Below are 14,491 nucleotides of genomic sequence, written 5' to 3' on the forward strand. Positions count from 1 at the left end.
AATTATACGGTCTTTTTCACTTCCAAAAACGGTATACTACCATAAAATACAGTTACAGTACAGTCCAATACAGTTTTTCACCGTATATAGTAGAGGAATTTTCCGTTAACCATTTAACAGGTTTTTACTGTAGCATTTTTACAGTCTTTTACCGTTAAATTCACGGTCATTTGTTACAGTGTAGGGAAGAAATCTAACAGCCACCTCAAGCGTCATCTGAGATCTTCCAAAGCATACAACATCAAAACACATTCAGTGTCCATGGCAGCAGCTTCTTATCAGCCAACCTCGAAGATAATACAGACACTCCAGCAGAGAGAAGCTCTCCATGTTCCAGAAGAAATAATGAAACTTTAAAATGACCCTTTACACAGCATTGTGCTTATTACATCTACAGAGACCTGTAGCAAGACAAAAACAATATAAATGTAAAATATCAATATAAATGTAAAGTAAAAATAAATATCAAGAGTATATGAGGAAATAAGAATATATGGATATGACTAGATAATTAAATATAGATAATAATTGAAATAAAAGACTGTGAAGATTGTAAAAGACTGTTCATATGGCCTTCCTTCCAAAGAGCAAAAATACAATGTTCACTGTTACTCTTGACATGAGACAGATCCACAAAAATCATTCTCAGAAACTATAAGATACATAATTATCAAAGAATTATTCAGATGAGAGCAAGAACAATTCATCAAAAATAATGTATACTATTACAAATATGAAGAGTATACCAGTAACCGTCCTTAAAAATGACCTGACAGTGCTTCGTGTCGCACAGTCTTTTATAGAAACATTTCTTAAATCAAAGACCTGAATCATCATCACAATTTCAGGGCATAGTGATTTTTGACAGATTGAAGTCTTGACCTTTTTGCTCTGAATATTAAAAATGGCAGAACCCTTATTCTTACTCTGTGAAACCTGTCAAGAACATGTCCTGGCCATATATAATATCAAAATCAAGAGAAAGATATATAAGCCGGGGTTTTTTTAGGACTATTAGGTATTTTTGTGCGTGACATAGTGGCATTGCTATGATAGTTACTGTAAGCACACTTCAACTTCTACAGTAGTTTATATTGCCATAATGCAAAACATCTCATTCTTTTGTTAGAGTGGTTAATATAGATCATTAAAAAAAAACACTCAGTATAATGTGTGGTTGCATTACTAGGCTTTATTATATATATATATATATATCAGCTATTCAGATATATTCAGAAATATATATTGCAGGAAAATGTGTCTAAAAACATTTCATTTTTGTAATTCTGTTTGGCTGAGCAAATGTTTAATGAAATACAGAGTTCTCTAAAGAGTTCACTAAATTCTCTTAAATTATTATCATATACATTCCGAGGAGTTCTGTCTAATTAGGTTTCCTTTTCTGTCCAACTGCTTAATTTGCCAGATGGTCTCAGATTTCAAAGCCACATCTTAATTCTTTGTCACCTATCATGCAGTGTCATTTTTAATAAACAGCTAGGATTTAGCAAATTAACCTTTTTTTTTATTTTAATTAAATAATACACCAGCTGTTAATCCTGACATTTACACCACATAATGAACAAACTGTGTAGTTCCTATTTATTAGCATTATTGTAATGGTATTTTTTACCTTAAATGGGGTCTAGACATTCAGGAGTGCAGAAACTATCTGAAAAGTTGAGGTAACACATTGTAAATCTTGTCATCATGAATATTAATGTAACAGTATAAATGTATTATAGTATTAATGTAATGTAATGCAACACCTTTGCTGAAAGGGATGTAAGCAAGCATTAGCACTATGGTCTCTAAAACGGTTCAGCCCACTTTTAACACTATTGTTTGGTTTTAAAGCAAGCTGCATTTTTTTCCTTTCTCTTGCTGCCAAACAAAACTAAAAATTATCTCCCAAATTGGAAAATGACCCGAAACAGATTCACCCGCATACAGGCACCACTGTGCGATGTGCCAAAGCATGTGCGCTGCCCGCTAGGCATTAGTTTCTTCTGGCAGTAACACGTACGGACATTTTCATATACCAATCCACCTAGCTCCTACTGCGCCATGCTGATATTTTTTTTTCGATTTTAAATTGTTAAACACCTCAGGAAGCAAAAAAAGAATCCATTATTATTTCGAGTTTTAATGTAAGCTTATACATTAGTCTCTGGAGTAGTAGAGCTCTGTTCTCTCCTCTGTACCTGGGTCGGTATGAACACTGGTGTTATATCACACACACACGGCCCACACAGTAAAAACCTGTTCATGCCGCCCACAGGTGCTGAGCTGTGCTTACACATAGGAAAGTGTAACGTGAGCTTCGTGCGGCGCACCGCAGGGCATAACAAAAGAGCCAAATTAATGATTAAGATCAATCATTGTGAAAGCTCCCTCACAGAGTGAATATTCCAGCTCTCAGCCGCATGGATTGCTGATAGCTGTTGTTTGTTTGTGGAAAGTTGTGTGTATGTGTGTGCTGTTAGCTTGCAGGCTCTGTCTCTGACCCATGAGGCTTTGCTATAGAGGATATGTGCATTCATCAATGAAACTCCTCTCCTCTTTGATTCTTTGATGTTTTTCAGGGTCTTTCCTGTTATGCAGTACATTTGGAACTGTGGGTATAACAGACTTTCAGAAGTCTGTTCTGGTTATGCTCAAAAACTTTCAAGTGTTGAGTATTTACACGATTAATAGGAAGGATGCCTAAAGAGATGGGAATAAAGTGGGAATAAGTTCATCTTGATTTATAAATAGCCTATCTTAACAATTTCTCAGATTTTATCAGGAAGGGTGAAATATTTTAAAGTGAGACGAACCAGCTAAATCCACAAAACATCAGCAAATTCATCCAATTTCTAATAGAGAGCTGCAGGGATGACGTATTTTTGTTGGCCAAAACATGGAAAGGAGTTCACATTTTAGCATTTCTGGTTCAGTCGTATTAAAGTCAATGTTATTTTTTAAATGGGTATTTGGTTAAATGCCTGATATATGGTCTGTGGTCAACACAAGCTCAAGATAGTTTCATGTTTTATTCTATGACATCAATAAGTCCCCCCCCCCCATTGGGATTTTTAAAAAAGTGTTCATGTGTCTTGAAAAGATGGTTGCTAACAAGTGGCTAAATGCAACTACAGAGGTGAACAGACTAAACAGGCGAACTTATCTATTAACTAGTCTGCTTTTACAGCCTCTTGAAAACTATTCTAACTCTGACATTTAGTGAAATGCTTTTTAAAATAAAGACTGTAAGAGTTGGCGGAAGCTTAGTGTTGGTGACGGTGACCATGGTGTAGTTTGTTTATAGTCTACATTTCATTTTTTTATTCTTGGTGATTGGCTTCAAAATTCATAAAAATTGTGTTCACTTGTTAAGATTATTATAATGAATAAAACATGCATGTATCATAAACTTTTGTCTGTCTCAGAGCTTTTTTGCAATAATCTAATCCAGTGGAAAATCCTATTGTCTTTTTGTTGAGGGAACCAGGGTGATGCTAACTTCCAGACTGGCCTTGCAGTGCTCTATACTTAGTGACGCTAATGCTGGTTTTCCTTCCAAAATGATGTCACTTCCTGTCATCAAGGAACCGGTTTATGTTTGTTAAGGGATTTTACTAACTGGATGGAAAGTGATATTGCGCACTCAGAACTCCAAACAAGAAGCCAATATTCTCAAGAAAACATATTTATTAGTAAAGGAACAAATGAAGAAACATTGGAATATTTCTTAATAAATTGCCTGTTTTTCTAGCAACTAGAGAATATGCTTTTCATCTTTAGACATGATGGGGACATGAAAATGTACAGCATAGTCAGAATGACCCTGGTCTCCTCTGGCCGGTTCTGCTGGGGGTGCTGCCCATGGGAGCTCAACCGTGAGCTGTTCTTCCTTTAGAGATGAATGATGATTGGCTCTGACGTCCCATGTGTTACTGCGTCCCCATAAATCACACCATGACTGGGATTTGGCTGTAGGGTGGAAAGGCGGAGCGAGTAGAACGAGAGAGAAGAAGTATGTGCGATTTGAAAAGAAGGTGACCTGTTGAATCGGAATTAGAAATCTGAAGACCCCACAACACACACACACATTAAAACTTATGCCACCCACTGACTGTTGATAGATTCGTTTTTGGACACTTTATTCACTAATTTCCCTCTCTCTTTGATTATAGGTTATATTAGACTGTTTTTTTTTCATGCAGCCTGTCCACACATCTGTACACCCACTCTCAAAATTACCCACCTCCTTCAAAAGTCCTTGAGAGAGATGTCACTGCTCACATGATCTCGTTCTTTATTGAAAAGGAAGAATAAAAAGCTTTATCATGAATATATTGATTTCCTGCTAGCCAGAGAAATCTTTGATATAAATTCATATTGATTTTTTAAATACAATACCTGCTCTTTATTTATTAAACCCATTTTGTTGGCAGCTTGTATGCATAATTAAATGCGCACATGTATGTGTTATTATTGGAGTCTGCTTCTCAAACAACACTGCAAGCATGTTTGGTTCAGCCCTCATCATCATCTGAGGCCATTTCCTGTGAGCTGTGCCGAAAGATATTACTCAACTTTACCTCCGAGGCATAATGACTTGTAATTGTCCTCTCGCAGGTCATCCGTCTTCCGTAGCTCATAGATATTACCGCTTACGGCCTCCGGTTCAGTCATACGATGATGCCAGCCGCTGTAACCCCATCCGTCTGATCTATTATTTCAGTGTCCCGTGCTCCTTTGTGCCAAAAACTCAACAGGAGCACAAAACCATTTACGACAGTATCCCAAGTTCCCTTCTGAAAGGGGTCTGACCCTGCAGCTATTGTGTGGTTAAGGTTAAGAGATATTTTTATTTACAAGAGCATTTTATGAAGTACATATTGAGGTAAATTGCCCCATTTTGGATGCTTTGAATTAGATTTGCAATGCTTTAGGCCTTGAACCAGTCACTTCTCAGTATGTGCAGCTCTCAGTTTGTATAGAATGCAAGTCATAGGTCACATTCACTGTCAGAAATAATGTTCAAAAGTTGTACCTTTACAGCTACAACATCTGGGGCAGCACTCTTGAAAAGGATATTAGTACCATAGAGTACTCATACTGTATGTACCCTTAAAGGGATAGTTAACTCAATAATGAAAAATTCAGTCCCCATTTATGCACCTTTAAGTTGTTCCAAACCTGTATGAGTTTTTTTATTCTGTTGAACACAAAAGAAGATATTCTGAAGAATGCTAATATACAAACAGTTGATCATCAACTGTTTTGATATTAGCATTCTTCAGAATATCTTCTTTTGTGTTCAACAGAAGAAAGAAACTCATTTTGGGTGAACTGTCCCTTTAAGGGACTACTTATGAACCTTTTAGGGGTACAAGGTTTTCCTTTTATGGGTACTGCCTCAGTGACAAGATGTTGTACCCCTAAAAGAAATGCCAAATTTTTTACTTTTTTCAGACAGTATTGGTTTTAGTACTTAATCCCACATATAATACTTAGATATAATAAAAGAACAATTGGTTCCACAGGAATGAGCTTTTGTAGAATTGTTGCATTCAGTTGTATAAATGTTTAATTGTGTAAGGTGTTGTCCTGAAACACAACAACAATTGTGACCAACAAAATCCCTATCAAAAGGGCCTTGCAAAGGCTTGGGCCAATACTTTAGCCATGATTTTCTAACCTTGCCAAACAACCATTTTCATATGGATGATTTATATTCAAAGCATTCCTATAGCTCAACACCAAGGTCATGGGTTTGAATCCCAGGGAATGCTTGGACTGATAGGAATGCGTATACCTTGAATGCACTTGCAAGTGGCTTTGGATAAACATACATATTATTTAGCACAAACATCTGAGACAAAGTAGATAATTAAGTGAAACATAGCTAAGAACCCCACTAAGTCCCCAGAACTATCAGAGAGCAGCTTCTGAGCAATTTCTTCTGGAGCCGTGATGCTCATTTAGGAGATGCAGCTTTGAATCCCACTCACTCCCACATTACTTTCACGTTCCTTTTCCACTGTTCTGTCAATATAAACTGGCAAACGGACAACAATAAAGAAGTGGTTGTGTAAAGAGTGTAATAAGAGTGTTTGTCTTTATGTTTACAGCAGTTCTGTCTGGGACACACCAGAGTCTTCACCTTCTTCCTGCGATCGTCCAGCTGCTCTGCACCATCTGTCTGACATTCCTCCTCAGATGATACAGATACCCCTCAGCACACACACCGCCAGCGTAGGACACCCCCCGCGGCAGCAATAAGAACTGCCCCAACACGTGACCACCCTTCCTGCTACTGCCTCCTTCATTTCCTCCTGTTTCTCATTCCCTTTGTCCTAGCTTCACACCTCAAGTCTACTTTTTCTTTGGTTTTTCATCGTCTTTGTGGTCACTTGTTGAGCTTATGTCTGCTAAGTGGCACCTTTATGTTTTATATAAGCATAACTTCCATTGATTTTGTGCATTTCTGTCCATATGTCTTGACATCTTCATCTCAGTCGCCCCTGTGTATGAATCTGACACACCAAAGTGTCAATTATTACCAAAGATGACGGAGGGCTTACAGGATGAACAGACGGCTGAAAGAGCAACAAGAACGTCCTTTCCCCAAATGAACTCTTTCCACAGACTCAAGTGCAAGGAGATGTGATTTCCTTAAGACATTATGATTGCAAGGAATAGTGTGAGCCAGAACGGATGAGTGAAACAGGTGGTCACGAAGCTACTGATGACCTGAATGGACCTGTACATGCACGTGTACATGATATATTGGAAAGTATCAAGCTGCAGAAAGGACAAACAGACTCCAACTGTAACTTCTAGGACTATGACAATGTGAAACTAAAGAAGCACAAATTTATATATTTTTTTTGTAGTTATTTCGGTTCCTTTACGTGGTATTCCGTCAGTCTGGGTTTGCTGTACACTTCTTGTCCTTTGGCTTTCTTTAGCAGAAACCGCGTGCCACTGCTGCATTGCCATTCAGTTCGTTACGGGGTAGAATTCGATTCCGAAAACGACACAATGTGAACTTTGCACCAGAAGAGCATCAGTTACCTCACCCTCAATCTACAAGAACCATAAAGCACCTGGACAACTTATGAGAACGATCACTTTTAGCTTCAGTCAAACTGCTGGGAGAGTGTTGACTCACTGGGTCAGTCGGTCTCGTTCAGCAATAGAACCGTACCTCTGACTGCAAGGGATATGATTTGGGCACACAGACTCCAACAGATGGACGCCTCTGGACAGACAAACTCCACTCTTGGCTTTGATGATCAAGAATGTCATTTTGCATAGTGTTAGAGAAATCGCATGTACGTGCAAGCTCTTCGAGGCTTTGCCATTGACAAACTTCAGATGTATTTTATTTGGGAAGTTTTGAGATGGCAAGGAAACAGTGTTGATGTGACAAGTTGATCTAAAAGACACAATGTTCATCCTATAATAATGCTGCATTCCATTTACATCGGAAAGTTGGACTTTCTAGCTTCTTACTTGGAAAACTGCAATGCCACTTGAAGTCGCTTGAGACTGAAAACCTGTTGAAATCCACAACTTTTGGTGAGATGGTGGCATCCAGTAAGATGCACACACTTCTAAGCAAATACAATTCATCAATAGGTCAAAGTTCCTGCATTAAATGATAAAACATGTTTAGCAAACATCTGAAGATAAATGATCCTCTAAGATGATAATCATCCACCTGCAGAACAAATGCTAGAACTGTGGAGCATCATTTATCCTCTAATATGGCTGCTAGGGACTTCTTTGTTGACAATCAAGATCTGGACAGCAAACGGTAGCATTGCCATTTTATTTTCTCATACATCATCTTCCAAACTTTAGGCAGAGGAACGCCTTCATGTTTGGAAGTCGGAGACATCAAGTAGGAATATCCCACATCTGACTTTGAATGGAACGCAGCATATGTCACAGATGCCAATGGTTTGAGATTCAGATGCAATATGTTATGGATGATTTTACCTTCAAAAGTTGTGAAATGTAGACTACCCTCCCTAGAACTCTTTTTAAAATATGTCACGTTACTTAAAATAACATTTAAGCACATGGTTACAGTTCAGGAGCAATATGTGATTGTCAAGACGTGTAAGGGCCGTCTATTCGGTCCTTTTTGAAAGTTCAAGTACATTTCATTGCATCTATCATCACTGCAAGGGAAGGGCAGGCACAGAATTATAAGAGCGTATGACGAAAAGAAGGAACCATTTGTGCCTCTGTTTGAGTGTCCTTTATCAGATTTGCGTATGCTTAGATGTTACGGTGCACTCGTATATTCAGTATATATTTCAATTGCTTTGCTCTAGTACTACTCATACTCGTAGTTCCATCCACAGTGGAGCTTTAAGGTAAGTCTGTTTACAATCATAAAATGCGCAAAATGATTTTCCGGCTTGTAATATTCGCTCACGCTCATATTTAACCAGTTCATATTTATCCTAGTGTGGCGTACGTCTGTCGCTGTTGAAGAGATTATCATAGACTCGCTCCTCAGGTAATTCCATAGGTAACAGGGACAGGGCCTGGAATAATTCAACCCCAGTCCAGGTTCTCCTACAGTTAAAGACACTCCCGCGGCTGTAATACTGTTCCTCGTGTATGTTACCGTAAACGCTCTGAACTCTTGCACAATGCCTTCACTACATGTCGTGTATAATCAGCTATCGTTTATAATCCATGCTAAGTTTAGTAGGACCTACTGCAGGACACGAACAATTAGATTTAACGCAAGAAGGAAAATGAGAGCGAAACAATAAGTGGAGGGTTATGTCATTTTACGTTGCAGGATAGTTATGTATTCCAAATGTTTCCTTTGTTTCTTTTAGATATTCCGGCGTGTGTTTGGTGACTTCCCAATATTACCCAGAAGCTGTCATCCATGTCTGTGACTGTTTGTGTTATTCTTTGTGGTTTTGTATTCAAACCATGTCTGATTGTTTCATTTAAATGGATCTGGTGTACAAGTCGGCATTTATAATTACGGTTTGAGGCAAAGGCGGGATCTAAATACTGTGCAATATAAGATGAAGATGAAGTTTTATCATGCAATTCAATGTCTAAGCTCAAATCACACAGGAAGTGCACCATCACCCCTGATGATGAGCAAATGAATGTGAATGTAATCTAATTAGAAATGTCAAATCTTACTGGCCGACCGTCTTTGCATTGGAAATGTGCAAAATTCAGTGGAATGGATTTAAATAAGGCATGATGTGTTAAATGGAGATGGAAGTGCTTTGCTTAGTAATATCAGCATAGTAACATTAGCCAAAATATATAATAAATGAACACAGAAGAGCAAGGGATATGTAAAAATTGGCTGGAAATTCCATGTTGGCTTTTTTTTTTTACTGGCTACATTCACATGACAGAATACAATAAAACATATGAAGTTTGAACGCATCTTTAAGAATTACATTTTTGTTCTAAAATGTTTGACATTTTGAAACATTCTGAAAGATTTAATTCTGTGATTTGGTTATTTTCCTCCCGAACACTGAACAGCCGGTCTTATTCTATGGTTATACTTTTTTTTTTTTTTTTATACAGGACTGACATCCATATTGTGTTGCTGTGTGAATGTAGCCACTATCTGAAGCTGTCATCAGACTGTAAAAGCCAAATGTGAGGGTTGAGGACATCTTGTTGCAATACATTTAATGTGGCATTTGTATTTAGTATATGTGACCTTGGACCACAGAACCAGTCATAAGGGTACATTTTTGGAAATTGAGATGTATGCATCACCTGAAAGCTATTACTAGATATTAATAGATATTACTAATCAAAAATTACGTTTTAATATATTTACAATAGGAAATTTACTAAATATCTTCATGGAACATGATCTTAATATCCTAAGGACTTTATACAAGAAAAATCAATAATTTTGACCCATACAATGTATTTTTGGCTATTGCTACAAATATACCCCAGTGAATTAAGACTGGTTTTGTGCTCCAGGGTCACATATAAAGATCAGGGGCCAATGAGACTTTATTATCAACTGTCATGCTACCAATGGGAAATCAAATTGTGACCTCTGACACAGTTTGTTTTTGTCACTTTTCAGACTCACTTGTGCGATCATCTACAGTGTCTTCTCTTCTGATCGTGTCCACATGTATGACTCAAATATGATCGGAGAATCAAGCATAACACATGTAGCATTATCTGTGTGAGTAGTGTTAGACGTCAGTAGAAATTCTACTGTAGAATGTACCATAAGAAAGGCCATTTCCTGTTCCTTCTGGAGGAAGTCAGTAGATTCCCATTTGAAGCACTGGTGAAAGTTCATTACAGATCTTACTGCCGCATGCCCTCCTAGCTACTATTGCTGCGTTATACTTTAAATATTGAGAGTACATGGGTAAATCTCACAAAAACTTAACCAGGTCATTTCATTCTAAAATATTTAGGAAAAAATAAATATGTGATAGGATATGGAAAATTGAGCCTGTTTTAGAATTATTATTTTTTTTTGCCATTTTGCCATTTTCGTGACAATTAAGAGTGCTTTATTATTATTTTCATGTTTCATATTTTTGTTTTACTATTTACAATTCTCATTTTACTTGACATTGACTGTCACTTCTGTAATACAGAAAAAAATAATATAATACAATAACTTAGTATAACAAAGCACTAGTTAAAGGTGGAGTAAGCGATTTTTCAAAAACGCTTTAGAAAACTGATTCGGGCCGACTAGCAAAACAAACTTGTAGCCAATCAGTAGTAAGGGGCGTGTCTACTCATGATGTGGAGGAGAGAGCGTTCAGTGCACAAGACGGACATTAGCCGAGCCGAGCGACAGAAAGATAGAGATCGCAGATAAAAAACAAAAGAGGAAAACGTCTGCGGAACAAAAGAAGGCTTAAGGCAATACGGCAAGAAGTAGGACCCGTGTAAATATCGAATTTCCAGCGCTGGAGAGAACTCAAGGAGCGGAAGGCCTGCGGTCGGACGCCGAGGTTGCTTTGTTTCTTCTCGATAGGTGAGTAACACCGTGTCTGTGCCGCATTGCGTACGTATGTGTGGAGCTATCAAAATAGGGGCGAGACCCTTTTGGGGTAGGGGTGTGTTTGTTTTGGTGATTTCAAATGTCAACATTTGCTAGCAGAAATCGCTTACCCCACCTTTAAAGGCATGACACACTTTATCATGTAGATTGCTATTTTTTTATTTTGTATTTATTTTTTGGCATTAATGGGAATGTGGTAGGAAAATGTACTTGTAAATTTCAAACTTTATGTTTTTTATTTAAATGTATTGAACGTTTTTTGTTATTGATTCACCTGTGCATTTAATAAAATACAACAACAAATCCCTTGACCAAACCTGGAGATTCATCTGTGAAAGACCAGTCGCATCACTGCTGAAGAATGTCGGTGAGTGTTGATTTGATCATTTGCGGGGGACGCAGATCTGATCGGCTGTTCTGCCGTATGTAAAACGTTCAGACCAGAGAGAGAGTTTCTGTTTTTGTTTTGTTTTTTCGTTTATTTGTTTGTTTGTTTTTTAGATATACCGGTGCACAAGTGAGAGAGCAACTTGTAGTGCTGGATGTTGTATATTCTCTGTCATGTAATGAACTATTTTAGAGGAAAAATATATTTGAAATATGACTCCAAGATGTATAAATAAATAACCATGAAAGAGCCGCATTGTGTGGTTGTGTTCCTAAAACTTGCTCACTAGAGCTGCCATAAATGCTTAGATTATGCAGCGTTGTTATGGCCTGAAGAATCTGTTACAAACATGATGCTTAAAAGACATCACGCCACATCTGTTAATCAAGAGTTTGTTCACATGTGCCACAGGGGCCATTAACACTGACGACCCTGAAGAAGCTCCAAATTTACACCAGATGCACTTTGCACATGGAAACCATTACTGAAAATGGAAATATTTAGAAAAAAGCACACATAGCGGACATATTTTTTGTAAAAGGATCATTTTTTGGTACTTGCATCTTAAATATGGTGATTAATCATTTTGAATCTTTGTGCGATTCATTAATCTTCAATTTATGAACAGCAAATATTTTTCACAGAATTCTTCTAGCATCAAATGATCTGTGCTATTCACATTTAATTGTATAAATCAAGGCTCTCAATTATAGCCTAAAGACTCGTTCTCTCTCTCTGTCTATATATTAGTGCTGTCAATCGCGATTAATCGCATCCAAAATAAAAGTTTTTGTTTACATAATGTGTGTACTGTGTATATTTATTATGTATATATAAAGACACACATACAGCATATAATTTGAAAATATTTACATGTATATATTTATATTCATAAATGATATCATATATAAATATATTTAATATATAAACATATTTTTCTTAAATATATACATGCATGTGTGTGTATTTATATATACATACTAAATATACACAGTACTACACACACATATTATGTAAACAAAAACTTTTATTTTGGCTGTGATTAATCGTTTGCCAGCACTACTATATATACATATATTATAATATTAATATATTAGAATGACAAGGACAAGACAGACAATAATATGAGTTTTATATGTTACTCCCAAAATAATTTTGATCTCACATAGAAATTTAAACATGTTTTAGATCTTTAGATGTTTAAGATTATTATTATTATTTTTTTGTTTGCCTTTTGCATTTCAACAATATATTTGAAAATTTACAGGACTTTATATTCTTTTTTTTGTAATTCTCATTTTGCTGGATTGTAACAATAGAATAATAAAACCATGTAATACAATTACATACTTTAATGCTGTAGATTATTTTTTTATTTTAATAATTTTTGTAACTTTTTCATTACAGTAATGTAGTAAAAACTGAATATATATATTAAAAAAATTCAAAATTCAATAAAAAATTGAATAGTATCTCATTGATACTAAAATACATTGATATTATGTTTTCGGACTTTAAGGTCTCCTTTATGTTCTGTGGAAGATGGAAGAAACCCATATGGTTTTGGTAGATGATGGTGAGTAAATGATGGCAGGATTTTTATTTTTGAGTAGGCTAAATGTTCTTTTAAGTCTCTTGAGCTATGAAAGGGCAACCTCTGAGCAATACCACTTCCTTTTGGGCTTAATTTTTTATTGCATTTCTTAATGTTGTATTTCTTCCTCTCTCTCTATATTTTTCTCTTCCACCTCGTCTCTTTCTATGGACTGACAGTTGTCCCCTGGTTGTCTCTGGATCTGTCAGTACGTCTATATTTACCGCTGCAGCTCCTCCCACACACTCTCATCCTCCACTCCTGCTCTGAGAGACTACAGACTCCATGACACTTGATCACATTTTTAAGCTTATCCTCAGACACCATCATCATTCTTAGAACCCGAGAAAGCAGGACATGACAGAACAAGGTGCTTACACGAAAATATGATGTCCTGTCACTGAAAAAAGAAGCAAGAAAACACACCACGCTTGTCGGGTTACGCTTGTCTGAGTTCCAATTGGGGAGTTTAATTGCTGGTCGCTATGCTGCATCAACACTGCATTCGAACGGAGGGAAAAAAATGAGCGGAGACGCCTCAGTGGCCACAGCATTTCAGAGACGTTATTAAAGAGAGCTCAGAAAGAAAGCAGCTGAACTCTGCTACACATGATTTAAATGCTAACATCTCTCTAATCAAACGCTAAAATGAAAGAACCTCCTGCCCTCAAAACCATACTCAACTATCACATGCAGGGGCGTAAATTTCGTCTAACAGTAGGGGCGGGGGCAATAAACATAAAATTTCTCAAGAGCAATTTTTGAAGGGGACACAAATAATACAGCTAAAATTGTATTTGTAAGGATATGTATACACAGAGGAATGGCTTAACCTACTACTATTAGTGCAGCAGGGACACTGTGCCAAATTAGACAACTTAAATCTGTTGTGGTCACGCCGAGACAGCGCTCGTGTCCGTTGTAGACATTACTATCCATCACAGTGTTGCCGAGTCCGCGGTTATCCTGTGGAATTGGGCTACTTTATCACTATTGCAGCGGGTTGAAGCGACCCCAGTAACGTGCATTTTAGCCCCTGAAACGCGATTTTTACCGGGGGACCCCTTGAAACGCGGATAGTTTGGGCTAGTTTTGAGTAGCAATTGGGCGGGTTTTGTTTTGAAAACCTGGCAACCCTTTATAGCCTTGACAGCTTTACTTACTGGAGTTCCACAACTATTGGCTTTGTTTTCTCTCACCGGATGTAAAAGAGGAATGCAGGCATTTGGACCAAAGCAGTGTGAGGCAAGGGAGGGGGAGACTCAAAATGTTTCTAAACTTAAAACACATTTTTGCCCCGTTTGTGTTGCTTTACTACTTACACATTTAAAGTATAAAATATTGTTATGTACAATATACAGCGTGGTTTTAATCATATTTTTAGGGGGGGACAACCCTCAGATAGGGGGGGTCCTGTCCCTCCGACCCCCCCGGGATTTCCACCTATGGCACTGAG

At 37.3% G+C, this 14,491-nt stretch overlaps 1 protein-coding gene across 1 annotated transcript in view; it reads left to right on the top strand.

Moving 5' to 3' along the window:
• The window catches only part of LOC107679144 (MAM domain-containing glycosylphosphatidylinositol anchor protein 1-like), a 181,564-nt gene extending 174,295 nt beyond the window's left edge, over positions 1-7,269 (top strand). Inside the window, exon 17 of the mRNA XM_016474603.1 lies at positions 6,123-7,269. Within this exon, the coding sequence (XP_016330089.1) occupies positions 6,123-6,214 (92 nt within the window). The 3' untranslated portion in view covers positions 6,215-7,269. The remainder of the gene's footprint in view (positions 1-6,122) is intronic.
• The last annotated feature ends 7,222 nt before the right edge of the window (positions 7,270-14,491 follow it).

This window comes from Sinocyclocheilus anshuiensis, unplaced genomic scaffold, assembly GCF_001515605.1.
Source record: "Sinocyclocheilus anshuiensis isolate Anshui unplaced genomic scaffold, SAMN03320099.WGS_v1.1 scaffold300, whole genome shotgun sequence".
Classification (NCBI taxonomy): domain Eukaryota; kingdom Metazoa; phylum Chordata; class Actinopteri; order Cypriniformes; family Cyprinidae; genus Sinocyclocheilus; species Sinocyclocheilus anshuiensis.